The sequence below is a fragment of the Notolepis coatsorum genome (assembly GCF_963971535.1).
Source record: "Notolepis coatsorum genome assembly, chromosome: 4".
Lineage (NCBI taxonomy): Eukaryota > Metazoa > Chordata > Actinopteri > Aulopiformes > Paralepididae > Notolepis > Notolepis coatsorum.
Genome location: NC_140168.1, coordinates 133,041,360 through 133,055,919, shown reverse-complemented (window position 1 = coordinate 133,055,919; position 14,560 = coordinate 133,041,360). Strand labels below are relative to the sequence as shown.

At 40.7% G+C, this 14,560-nt stretch overlaps 1 protein-coding gene across 1 annotated transcript; it reads left to right on the top strand.

Annotated features, from left to right (window-relative positions):
• Window positions 1-6,732: 6,732 nt before the first annotated feature.
• Window positions 6,733-8,073, top strand: LOC311226700 (alpha-2 adrenergic receptor-like; the record flags this gene model as incomplete). Its single annotated transcript, XM_084312112.1, has 1 exon — window positions 6,733-8,073. The coding sequence occupies one exon, from the start codon at window positions 6,733-6,735 to the stop codon at window positions 8,071-8,073; it is 1,341 nt and encodes a 446-aa protein (XP_084168238.1).
• Window positions 8,074-14,560: the final 6,487 nt, after the last annotated feature.

Below are 14,560 nucleotides of genomic sequence, written 5' to 3'. Positions count from 1 at the left end.
AGTGAGTGAGTGAGTGAGTGAGTGAGTGAGTGAGTGAGTGAGTGAGTGAGTGAGTGAGTGAGTGAGTGAGTGAGTGAGTGAGTGAGTGAGTGGGTGGGTGAGTGAGTGAGTGAGTGAGTGAGTGAGTGAGTGAGTGAGTGAGTGAGTGAGTGAGTGAGTGAGTGAGTGAGTGAGTGAGTGAGTGATTGAGTGAGTGAGTGAGTGAGTGAGTGAGTGAGTGAGTGAGTGAGTGAGTGAGTGAGTGAGTGAGTGAGTGAGTGAGTGAGTGCAGCGGAGAGAAGGCAGGAGACGGGTTCATGAAATGAGAAGCAGGATTTAGTTTAGTTTACTCAGTTTATTTGAAGGAGGAGGATGTATCTGTCTGCCTTCATCTGGGGTCATGAGCTGAACCCAAGCTGCCCCCCCAGGCCTGCAGACTTCACCCCCTATCCACACGCACACAGTCACTTTAAATAAACAACACACTGTAGCACCCACTTTACCCACTTTAGACACTAACACACTTTATATTTATTGGCATCAATCTCATGCACCTCATTGCACCTCACCACCACCACTGTACTGTATCTGCATTGTATAGACTGTACAGAAGTATAGACTGTACATATACTGTATATACAGTATTAGTGATGTTAAGATTCACCGATTCGCATCGGTGCACCGGCATAAACGTTCAAGATGCGAGTGCACCGGTGGAATAAGTCTGCATCGGCTACAATTCAGGTTGAACTCGCAATGCATCTGTTGTTAGCGTCTTTGCATCGGTCAAAACCGATTCATTCATATAATTTCCTCTCATCCACTTCTGTCAGCACTCAGCAGCAGGGGGGAACTGTACATTGGAGGTGGTTGGGTGGGTGGGGTGGGGTGGGGGGGATGGGTAGGCGGGGTGGGGGTAACTGTACATTGGACTATCGACGAAACCTACTTGGTCCAAGAAGAGGGTCTTGTGTATTACTGGGTTTAAGTCAGTTGTTTATTTATTTATGTTTTACTGCATACGAGTGGTCCGCAAATGTTCTTGATAACAATCTAGTGGTCCGCATAAAACAGATCGTTAATGTATCGTATCGTTGGCACCGTATCGAGATGCGCATCGCATCGGCCTCAGTGATGGAGATACACATCCCTAGTATATATGTATATTGAACATTCTTGTTTTGTTTACACTTGTTTACGTACTTGACTTTCTATTTTATACTTATATTATACTATTTTACACTATCTTGTTATTTTATCGCACACTCTCAGGAGCTCTCAGGAGCAAAACAGAAAGAAGCATTTCATGCAAAAGTATTCTGTATTTCTGTATGACAACTAATAAAGAAACTTAAACTTGAACCTAATGACCCCCCATTGTAACGACCCCAGGCCCAGCCCTTTGTGGGCCTGTTATGATCAGAAAGACATTGGACATTCTCTACCTCCTGTCAGTGGTCTCATGGCACACTCTAGTGGGCACCATCAGACGGTGCAGGCGTCCATTTTGTCTGTTCTCACAAATGTGCTTAATGTAATTAATTGTTTGAGTATGGTAATTTCATTGTGTGTGTTGTTGACCTTCCCTTACCTTGTGTGATGTGGTTCCCCTGTTTTGGTTTTGTGTTTGTGAGATTGCTTTGGTGTTTAGTTGGTGTTAATTGTTTCTATGTTTTAGACTGGCCTGCCAGGTGTTTTCAATCATGATTAGTCTAGGTCAGGGATCGGCAATAGGCGGCCCGCGGGCCGACATTGGCCCGCCAGCAATCATTTCTGGCCCGTCAGATTATTTTGAGAATATGATATTTATGTGACGCGCGGGAAATATTCACTCGGGACGCCAGGGTGTCTTTTATTGTGAAGCTGTATCTATCTACCGGTAGTCATCAAAAGCATGTTTGTCACTATAGCCAATTGAAATGCTAGAAATGGTCACGTGGACTGGGAGAACCAATGGAATAGTCCCACCGGGCCCGTGTATATTTCCCTAACGAACTTTCACTTCCGCGTTCGAGATGCGAGCGAGTTAAAAAAAACTGGGAAATATAACGCTTCTTTTTTTTTTTTTTTTATATTGGTCTTTTTCCCCCTCCATTTTCCTCCGATTTTCTCCCATCCCAATGTTAGTCGTATGCCAATTCCCAGTCCCTTCCTGGTCGCTGCGCACTTACCCCCCACAGTCAGATCATCTTGGAGAGTGGAGGCTACCACGTGCTTCCTCCGACACACGTCCAGCCAATCACCGCTTCTTTTCACCTGGCAGCGCGGATTCTCATTGAGAGGGCGTAGCGTGTGGGAGGACCACACTATCCCCCTCACGTCCAATCCGCGCTTAGCAGGCGCCCCGACCGAACTGTAGGAGTCGCTGTTTACAACGACCCGGACCCACCCCGCCAGCTTCTCCCACCCTCTGATACAGCCAATTGTATCAGTGCAGACGGCCAGCCAAGCTGGTGACAACCCCGGAGCTGTGAGCTGGATTCGAACAGGCAAATCCAGCTCAGCTCCGGGGCTGGTGACGAACGCAATCTCCGCTCGGCCACCTAACCGCCTGATATAACGCTTCTTTTAATAAACAGGAGCCATACTTAAAATATGGGTTTATCGCAACAGGTCGGTGATTCTTGCGTGCCGAGCCGACGTCCTCTCTGCATAATATGTGGCGACAACAACAACAACAACAACAACAACAACGAGGCAATGATGACAACTGTGTTCAAGTTGGCAGATAAAGTTCAGATAAAGCATTCAACGCCAATCTGGAATTGGAGGGCGGCGAGTGGATATGACATGTTTCAAACATTAGCAGTGATTTTGGAGGATTTAACAACAAACAAGGTATGGTGAGTCGTGTTTTCATGCATTCTGATCTGTCCATCACCCGCCGCGGTGATCTGCAATGAATGAATTAATGAAAACTTTATTTAACAGATTGCAGAATGGGTACAATAAAGTACGGCGCAATACACACAATTGTTAAGGGGATGCAGACCAGAGAAAAACGTTTGTCTTTTTTCAATATCAGTATATTAAATTAGCCATTGTTTTTGATCCTGGCCCGCCAAGCAACGGCTTGGGGAAAATCTGGCCTGTGGCCAAACCTAATTGCCGACCCCTGGTCTAGGTATTTAAGTGTGTGTCTTTCTCTCCTCGTCGTGGCGTCACTTCCTCCAGTTCCTCGGTGTTCCCCTGCTCGCCGTGTCTCCTGTCTTGTCCCATGCCTTGCTGTCTTTGTTTTGAGTCGTTGTAAGTAAGCTTAGTATTCCGTTTTGTGCATCTTTGTTTTCTTGTTTTTCCAGTTCGTTTTGTATGTTGTGCCAGCGCTGCGTTGCCCTTTGTTTTGTTTGTCCCGGTATTATTATTCATGCTCCAGTTATTCTCTAATAAATAGATCCCAGTATCTGAGAAGAGCAACTGCCGTCTCTGTTTCCTCCATTCATTAGTCATTGTCCGCAGTATTGGGTTCTCGCTCCTCTCCACACTACCCCCATTCGTAACACCCCATGTGCTCTCATGTATAGTGGTTCAAAGACACTCTCTCACTTTGGTCTTGGTTTGCTCTGTTAAGCCTCCCCGAGGATCTCTCTCTGCCCCCCTGTCGACTCTCGCTCCCCCCCCTGACACACACAGAGCCATCACCACCTTGAACTCTAATATTTGTTTGTTTGTTTATTAACACAGTTAAACAGAAGTAAAAACAATACATAATAAGTTATAACGATTGTGAAGGAGAAGTTAGAAGCCTAGAGGCTTATCAAGAACGTCCCCCGTTTTATAAAATCAAACATACAAAAATACAAGAATATGCATATTATAAAATACCAGAATACATTAAAAGATTCGTGTTAATACAAACATACATACACACAGTACATACATGGATATACTGTGTACATAATAATATATAACAACCCACCCACCTGCCTATAAACCTACCCACCCACATAACCAAATGCATACCTACATGTATGACCTGTTTTCTATCTACTACTTTTGGATGAGAATTTCTTTGTAGTTTGCTTTAAAAATAAGCAGAGATGGAGATTTCCTCAGCATAGGATCAGCTGCATTCCAAAGATTGGACCCTCTATACCTCACTGAGAACTGCCTACGTGAAGTACCACAATAAGGTATATGCAGGTCCCTGGACTGACGTGTAGCATATGAATGGACATCTGAATTAAAAGAAAAAAAACTATTAAAACCATTTGGTAGATTGTGATCATGAATGCATTTGTACACAAATATACATATCTGTAAAGAATTAACCTCAGACACAGTCAGAATGTTTAGTTTCTTGAAAAGAGGAGCAGATGGTTCAAATCGATCTGAGAGGGTTGCCAGTCTAACAAATCTTTTTTGAAGTAAAATAATTTTTTGAAGATGAGATGAATGAGTGCTAGCCCAAATTATGTTACAATAAGATATGTAAGGAAAGATAAGACTATAATACAGGATTAAAAAACAACTTCTATTTATCAATGAACACACCTTCCTAATTATACCTACTGACTTCATTGCTTTTTTACAAACATGATCAATGTGTTTTTTCCAATTTAGTTTATCATCAACTAGGATCCCTAAAAACTTTGTTGAAGTTACTTGTTTGATTTCGGTGTTACTGATCAATAGCTTTGCCTCCTTTTTCGAATAACTTTTACCTTTATTACAAAATACAATAAAATTAGATTTTTCTACATTTAACGATAGCTTATTAGTCTGGAACCAATCTGAGACACAAGATAAACCATCATTTGCTTCCCTAATTAATACTGCAAAATTCTCATGTGACATTATAATGTTGGTGTCATCAGCAAACAAGATCGAGAATACTCTAGGAGATACCCAAGCAAAATCATTTATATAAATAAAAAATAAAAGGGGGCCAAGTATAGAGCCCTGAGAATAACTCACCCCTCCCCCCTCTTCCCACACTGTGCAACACCCTACCCCTCAAGTGCAATATCCACAGTGCAATACCCACCTACTACCGTCTGACACTGTGATTGTCATTTTGTATATTGTTATTTTGTATATTGTTATTTTGTATATTGTTATTTTGTATATTGTACAGTATTGTAACATTGTTTTATTGTATAGTATTTTATGTTTATCTTTTATAACTTTTTTAAATATTTTATATTTGCTTCCACTACTGCACCTTAAGTTTGAGTCCCAAATCTCATTGTATGCAAATATGATGGCAATAAAGTACAATCTAAAACACACACATACACACCACCTTCAAGAGTGTGAGATTTCTTGGTAAGGTAAGTATACAGTATCATATTATAGTAGTATGGTATACAACACTATACATTTTCCATAAGACCGTGACCTAAAATGAATCCAAGTCTATCTTAAAGAGGCTGTGTGTATAGAGAAACAGCCTTGAGCAATCATTCTAAGCAATGACTCCAATCTCAACGACCAGTGTGTTCGTGTTTTTTAAAATAATCTGACAGAGCGCATAATGCATTGTCAAGAGACACACACACTCTCAGATGTAAAGACATCTATCTCAGGTGTAGAGACTGAATGAATGGATGAATGAACGAATGAATGACGAATGAATGAATTAATGAAAACTTTATTTAACAGATTGCAGAATGGGTACAATACAGTACGGCTCAATACACACAATTGTTAAGGGGATGCAGACCAGAGAAAGACTTTCGTCTTGTTTACACCAGGGTCCCCCATTTTCAATTCATCATAGTGACTGCACTCCATCCAAGGCTCTTGTCCTTTTTGGGAATTCGTTTATCGAGCATTTCCAGCTTGCCAAACAACATAATGAGGACCAAGTAAGGTTTCGTTGATAATCCAATGTACAGTTACCCCCACCCGCCTATCCATCCACCCCACCCCACCCACAAAACCACCTCCAATGTACAGTTCTCCCCCCCCACCCCACCTACCCAACCCCCCCACCTCCTCCAATGTACAGTTTCTTGTTCAAATGTATATACTCTCTCTTTTCTTTCTTTTTTTTTGTTACTCTTTTTGTATCACAAACAGTAGACTGTATTTGCAAATCTGGTATGTCATAAATGTATAGATGTAACAGTACTGTCTATCTGTATGTCATGTATGTCATGTTGTGAAAATGGGGGACCCTGATGTAAACAAGACGAAAGTCTTTCTCTGGTCTGCATCCCCTTAACAATTGTGTGTATTTATTGAGCCGTAGGCCTACTGTATTGTACCCATTCTGCAATCTGTTAATACAATGTTCAATCAATCAATCAATCAATCAATCAATCAATCAATCAATCAATCAATACTGCGCGACAATAATATTCCCACAGGGACTCAATCAGTTAATTCTACGAGAACAACACACGGGGGGCAGGAATCAGTTAATATTATAATAGAACAACACACGGGGGGTGCACGGGGCATCGAGACGCTCCCAGACGCGCAGCGCTGAAGGAGAGGAGAGGACGCACCAGACAGACGCATGAGTCGGATACACAGGCAGGCAGTTTTGTTGTTGTTATTTCAGAAGTTACTTACGGGACCTGTTTTCTTTTCTTTTTTTACTTCTAAATTAGGGAGTTATTATCTACTATGCCGCGACAAATGCGCGCATTGTCACGTCGCCAAGTGAGGTCGCCGGTGGTTCGATTCCCCATCATGGACCTGCTGTACCAGCTCATTTCTGACGGGCTTTCCACCAGAGCAATGGATCATATAATACATCCATGCGCCGATTCAACCGCACTCTGGAACATAAAGTAAACCGGCGAGATGGATTATTATTTTAACGACACCGGGATAGACGGGCTGCTGTTCCCAGCGGTGTCGCGTCTCAACTCCACGGCGGCTCCTCTGGGCAGCGCCAGCGGGTATTCTCCGGCAGCTATAGCCGCTCTCGCTGCTCTCGTAAGTTTTCTCATTTTGTTTACCGTCGTCGGCAACGTACTGGTCGTCATCGCGGTGTTAACCAGCCGGGCGCTCAAAGCACCGCAGAACCTTTTCCTGGTGTCACTGGCCACCGCGGACATCCTGGTCGCCACGTTGGTGATGCCGTTTTCCCTGGCGAACGAACTCATGGGCTACTGGTATTTTGGGGAGGTTTGGTGCAGCGTTTACCTCGCCCTGGACGTGCTATTCTGCACGTCGTCCATCGTTCACCTGTGCGCCATCAGCTTGGACCGGTATTGGTCCATTACGCAAGCCGTCGAGTACAATCTCAAACGGACCCCGAAGCGCGTCAAGTGTATTATCGCCATTGTGTGGCTTATATCCGCGTTCATCTCCTCGCCACCGTTGGTATCAATCGAGAGCAACGACGACCTCCTGGGCTCCCAGCCGCAGTGCGAGCTCAACGACGACACCTGGTATATCCTCTCCTCCAGCGTCGCCTCGTTCTTCGCTCCGTGTCTCATCATGATCCTGGTGTATATAAGGATATACCAGGTGGCCAAAACCAGGACGAGGAGCATGTCCGTAAAAAAAAAACCTGTTCCAGAGGGACCTATTTCTCTTCCCACCCAGACGGAAAACGGACTGAGCAAAGCCACCTCGCTCCAGACCAACGGGGAGAGAGAGAACGGCCACTGCCAGCGTCTGCCCGCGCCCGGCCCGCGCACTGGCACAGAGGAGGAGGTGGACGTGGGGGAGAGCTCCTCCTCGGAGGGCAAAGGTCACAGACCCAGCCAGGAGCCAAACTCAAAGAGGGCCAGGAGGGCCGGCCAGAAGAACGGCTCCCTCTTCAAATACTCCAGCCGTCTCTCCAGAGCCAGTAACAAATCCAGGGACCTCTTCGCCTCGAGGAGGCGGCGGCGGCGCTGGCGGAGCTCGGCGTCCAGGAAGAAGGTCTCCCAGGCCAGGGAGAAGAGGTTCACCTTCGTCCTGGCCGTGGTCATGGGGGTGTTCGTGCTCTCCTGGTTCCCCTTCTTCTCCTGCTACAGCCTGTACGGACTGTGCCGGGACTCCTGCAAGGTCCCAGAACCCCTGTTTAAGTTCTTCTTCTGGATGGGTTACTGCAACAGCTCGCTCAACCCCGCCATCTACACCATCTTCAACCAGGACTTCCGACGCGCTTTCCAGAAGATCCTCTTCAAATCGTGGAAAAGGTCATTTTAAGAGACGACGGGGGGACGAGGCTATTATTATTACTGTGACCATGGCGACCGCTTTGCAACCCCAGAGGAAACGTGGAAAGAAGCATTTTTTGCCTCCATTACTGCAGCTCCCCTCACGCTGTCTCCTTGTCCTGCTGTAACTGAATCCTCTCTGGGACTTTGTTTACTGGAGAATAACATGTTGCTATCATCACGCTGCTCTCCTCCCGATTGATATTAGTGTCACGGTTCTTTTTACTCCACATACTGAGTGACGAGTGCCATATATATAACGTCTATAGCCGCATGTCAACACATCGATCTCCCCCGATTCCTGTATGGCCATTTAATCATGCCAACGCAGAACACAGGGGACCCTAGCCGCGCAGAAGACTATAACGCACCACAGTGTCTTGTCACTAATGACCTCTGACCTCTGAGTGAACCTTTAGCCTGGAAGGCAGAGCACAGACACGTTGCTCTAGAGCAGTGGTTCCCAAACTGTGGTGCGCGCCCTCTAGGACGGTGGTGCGTGACATGAAAAGGCTAATGGTGGTAAAAAAAAAATAAAAAAAAATATTTACAATAAAATTTCATACAAATCTTAGTCAAACCTTTAGTATTATGGATATTAAACATGCTGGCAGAGTATTGTCGTGAACATTTTAATTAAATAAAGAAATTCCCTATCCATAGTCGCCGTGGGAAGAGATAAAATAAAAAATTAAATCTGTGCACGGAGACCAGCAACAATTTTTTCTAACAGAAACCCATTGGGGGGTGCGCGAGCTAGGTCGGGAGGTGACAGGGGGTGCACGGCCAAAAAAGTTTGGGAACCGCTGCTCTAGAGTCTAGACTCTCTATAGAGTATTTATACAGTGTGAGAGGCCCCCTATTTTCACAGTGCCCACAAACTGAACATTTACTGTTAGCTGAAACCAGAAGGGTTTATTTTTTAAGAAACTACCTCTGTTTCTGTGTTTTTTTTTTATTTATTATTATTATTATTATTATAATTATTTTGCCTTTATTGCATTTATATTTTGCAGTACCGGCATCTTCTGCTGAAGCAGTGGGCTCTCATGAAGGCTGACAGGGATGCACCGATACCGTAGAGCAGGGGTGTCAAACTCATTTTCACAGAGGGCCACATGAGCATTATGGTTGCCCTCAAAGGGCCAAAGACAGTATAAATGTTAATGTAATGTAAAATAAATGTAGCTACTCATTTACATATTGTTAAACATGTTGTTTCTGTATTTATTACTTATTCATGTTATACATATTGCATATGCATTTGCATAGATGTAAAAATATATGTTAGCTTATGTTATTTTAACAAATTATTTTAGTTTATCAGAACCCCATATTACTCCATTAATCAATGATCAAACCATTCAAGTAAATAACAAAGAAGAAGATCATCAAATACAAGCTATGACATTAAGTTTGTTCAAAACCTTTTTGTCACAGTCAAGAGGGGCAGAACTAACAACTGAGCTGCAAAGAACACGTGGGACAGATGTAACAGATGTTACAAAAACAAATGGCTGCACACAACCTTGCAGAGGCCATACATCCAACTAATGGAAGATAGTTTAATTAACTTTAATTAACAGATTGCAGAATGGGTACAGTACAATACAGCTCAATACACACAATTGTTAAGGGGATGCAGACCAGAGAAAGACTTTCGACTTGTTTACATCAGGGTCCACCATTTTCAATTCGTAATGAAATTGCTATTATGTGTCTGCATGAACACACAACTGTAACTGTACTCAAAAATAACAAAATAAGGGTTGTCTCAGTTCACAACTATATTGGTCAAGTTTTGGGTGGGACTTGTTTGCGTCCCTACAGCTTCTTATTCAATTGAGCGAGATGCTCAGTTATGTCACACAGCCAGTTTGCATCTGACAGTTCAGACAATATTTCTTCAACCCTTTGTTACCTATTCCGCCTGGATCTTTTTTGTATTTTGGGCTGTAAAATTGTCAAAGAATGTCTGAGGAGTAAGTGCTTTTGGCTTTTTTCCTTTGTTACTTCATCAATACCTCAGATGTTCAACATACATGTATGTGTAAGAATGTGTAATAACTAAGGCTGTCAAAGTTAAAGCTTTATTAATGCATTAACCCACAATTATTTTAACGCCGCTATTTTTTAACCCAAGATTAATGTTTACATTTTTTTTTTTTTTGTTTTTACCAGAGCTCTTGGGGGGCCACATCAAATGACGTGGCGGGCCACATTTGGCCCGCGGGCCATGCGTTTGACACCTATGCCGTAGCATAGAGACATCCACACTATTGAGATATAACATGTTTCTCTGTTAGAGAGTTAACGTGGCAAAAATGTGGCAAAGCAAGTCACTTTGCTTTGATTTCTGGCACGTTAGACATGTTTCTTGGTATCAGATGTAGCGTCATGGAGATTCTCCTATAGATATGGTTTTAGATTCTCCTATAGATATGGTTTTAGATTCTCCTATAGATATGGTTTTAGATTCGGATATGGTTTTAGATTCAATTAGATTCAAATGATGATGATGAATAGTTTCTTTTCGGTCTTTGTTTACAGATCAATCAAAAACACACTTGTGTGGACTTAAAAAAAGAAAAAAAAGAAAAGAAAAATCACAAATGTACATATTCAAAGTAAGCTCACACACAAAATCCAAACTCAATGACCGAATAGGCTGAAGCACATGCCTCACATAAAGAGAAAAAAACAAACAAATGTTTGATGTTTTACTCAAAACTGTACTCCTGAATTATTTTATCCTTTAGGGCCTTTTTAAATCTCCCCTGAGAAGTACACAACTTCAACCCGTCACTAAGGCTATTCCACAATTTAACTCCCAAAATTGAAACACATCTAGCTTTTACATTAGTTTTTACCTTTTTACATGTTTTAAGAATAAACAACCCTCCTGTTAAGCCTTAAGGTCCCCCTATAGGGGGACCCTGCTTTTCTTTATCATAAATCGATCAATAGAGACCGTATTAGATCCCCAATTATCATATCATGGGGTATCATTGGAAAGCCACTCTCATTGGCTACAACCCTGTGCAAAGATTTTCGCCAAATGATTGACGGAGCTACAGTAGAGCCCCGGGAGTCGGGGGTGGTAATGTGTACTTTTGCGTACTTTGGGGCACGCCTCACATATTGGCATGTAACTCGAGAACCGCTGAACGGATTTTGTCACCTGAAAGGGCAATCGACAGGCAACAAATAGGGCATTAAAAGAAATGCACACCCGAGCCACTAGAGGTCGGCAAAGAATCGTCCACATGTGGGCCCTTGGATGTTAAGAGGTTAATGTTTTTAAATATTTTTTTTTGTAGCCAAGAGTAAAGACCATAACCCTATCAAAAACAGTAGTCAAAGTGTATATTTTCATTTTTACCGATGTTTTATACGATTTATCCGAAATACTAATTTATCGGAAAATGCTAATTATCGTAAAAACCGCAAGGAAATGACTAAATCCAGATTCAACCCTGCCATTGGAAAGAGGAGCATTTTCCCTATCCATAGATTTGGCCATAATAAGGTCAAGGTCAAGTTCAAGGTCAAATATGAATTTATAATTAAAATCGATTATCATTAATTACTGTATCTACAAATCCTTCTGTTTAATCATCTTCCCTTTATTCATTTGCTTAGATCTTTTGTACACATGATCTCAATAAGTTGGTGAATGAGCTCAGTGAGCATTTTCTCGTACCCCACAGATTTAACATGATCAAAGATGCAAAAATCATAAATCATAATTTATATTCTCCTTTTCTTCATTACAATTTACTCAGCCTAGTAACAGACACAATATTTCTGACACTGGAAATACATACCCCCAGGTCCCTAGATGTTCCTAGATACCAAGAACAGACACAATATTTCTGACACTGGAAATACATACCCCCAGGTCCCTAGATGTTCCTAGATACCAAGAACATGCAAATTGACCTTGCAGAAGTGGAGCAATCTTCCATTTACTTAGGCATGTACCTTTAGGTGAAATATTCCTACAGCTTAACAGGTTAAATTATACTTTCCTTCTCTTGGTTGAAAGAGACATTGAATACAAGCTGGTAGGTTCGTACTCTTAGCACGAAAAATTATCTCCAAGGTTTTTATGTACACCATATCTACAAATTTGAATGTGCAGGACTTTATGAATAATGGATTTGTCGATTCAAGGTAACTATAGCTTGTGTTGAGGTTCCCCCAGACCTCAACACAATATGACATGTATGGCACAACAAGTGAAAATTACAATATATGTAAACATTACTGATTTAATGTATTGTCATCATACAGCACAAGTAGGCTACAGTACAATGAAAAGACGTTTGGCATCCAACCAGAGTGCAAATGTAGCAGTAAAGTGCAATAGTAATATACAATGTACAGGTGATTATACTGGGTATAAAAAATATATAAATATGTACTACTGAGTAATAGTGCTAATTTCTTTTTTATAATAATAATAATAATAATAATAATAATAATAATAATAATAATAATAATAATAATAATAATAATAATAATAATAATAATAATAATAATAATAAATTATTATTTATTTACCCAGGCAAGCAATTAAAAAATATTCTTATATACAAAAGCAGCCTGATCAAAAACAAGGTTATGTACATGCATACAAGTAAATACAATACAAAATTACAGTAGCAATAGTATACAAGGACAACAATAAATAAGGGAGAGAGAAGGAAAGAGAGAGGGATAAATAGAAAGGGAGAGTGAGAACCAGAGGGAGAGAGAGAAGAAAGGGGGAGAAGGAGGGAGGTATGTGAGGGGGCTTAGGGGGAGGAGAGAATAATCTGACGGCTATGCGTGCGATTGGGAGGCAGTCAGCAGGTGCAGCAGTCGGTTAAGATCTGTTGCAGATTTATGTATAAGTTGTAGTATTAATATGTACAGTGATACATACAGGTATAAAGACACTATGGTAGTAAGTTATACTGACCAGCAGTGTAACTAGTAAGAGTAGGTAAGGGATATGTACAGATATAGATAGTATCTACAGATATGTAAAAAGGATTATATGCAGCTATGTACAGACATGTGGATATATATATATTAGGGCTGTCAGTTTATCACGTTAATTAGATTAATTAATTACACAGCAAATGAAATGCGTTACGAAAATTTACTCAAAATTAATTACAAAAAATATATATATGTTTAATATTTTTTTTTATCTCATTCATTCCATAAGAACGTAGAATACACATTTACAGACTTTTTTAATATGGTCCATTTGCATGTTCTTGGTATCTGATTCTAGGGACATCTATGGATCTCAGGGAATGTATTCCCAGTGTCAGAAATACTGTGTCTGTTACTAGGCTTGAGTAAATTGTAATGAACCAAATGAGAATATCAATAATTTTTTTTATTATCTTTGACTGTGAATAACACCATGCTCAAATTGACCAGACCTGAAAAATCTAAGCAAATTAATAAATGGAAGATGATTAAACAGAAGGTTTTGTAGATAGATACAGTACTGAATTCTGCCACCGGACACATGCAATTTGAAATATGATTATAGAATATCAGGCATAAAATGGTTATGCGATTAATTAGATTAATTAATTACAAATCCTGTAATTAATTAGATTACTTTTTTTAATCGCCTGACAGCACTAATATATATATACAGCATTATTGTACATGCTATCATATATGCAGAGTTATATGCAGGTGTATAAGTAGGTATATAGAAGGATTATGCAGGTATATTCAGACAGATATGGATATATTTATGGTAAATATATATATATATATAATACAGCACTATTGTACATGCTATCATACAGAGTATATGGGTAGACTATAGTATGAGGTAAGTAGTTATTATGATTACTATGATTACAGTGTATAGTTGTAGACAGTGAAAGCAGTAGGTAGGTATAAATTGAGTATAGGCAACATAGCTCAGAGTCGTACAGTATGGAACAGAGCCTATACACTGTAAAAAAGAAAACAAAAAAAACTATAAATATCTGGCAGCAACGGTTGCCAAATACTTCAAAATCAAATTACAGTAAAATCAAATACATTTACAGATTACAACCTTTATTTAATGGTTAATACATTTTGATAAAAGGTCATTTACTGTATTTTTATCGCATTTACACTTAAAGTAGAAAATAATGGATGTTCGATATTGGCTTTTTTACCTATACCGATATTGTCCAACTCTTAATTTCCGATATCGATATCAACCGATACCGATATATGCAGGGTTTCCCCGTCCCAAAAAACGGAATAATTTCCGGTAATTAACATTACATATCTCTTGTCGTGGAATTAACACAACAATATGCATACTTTTGACAATACATAAAATCAGAATTTGTTCTTACTTGCTTGCCTGGGTAAATAAAGGTTAAATAAATGTAAAAACCGATAATTTCCGATATCACATTTCAATGCCAATATCGGTAGGCCGATAATATCGGACATCCCTA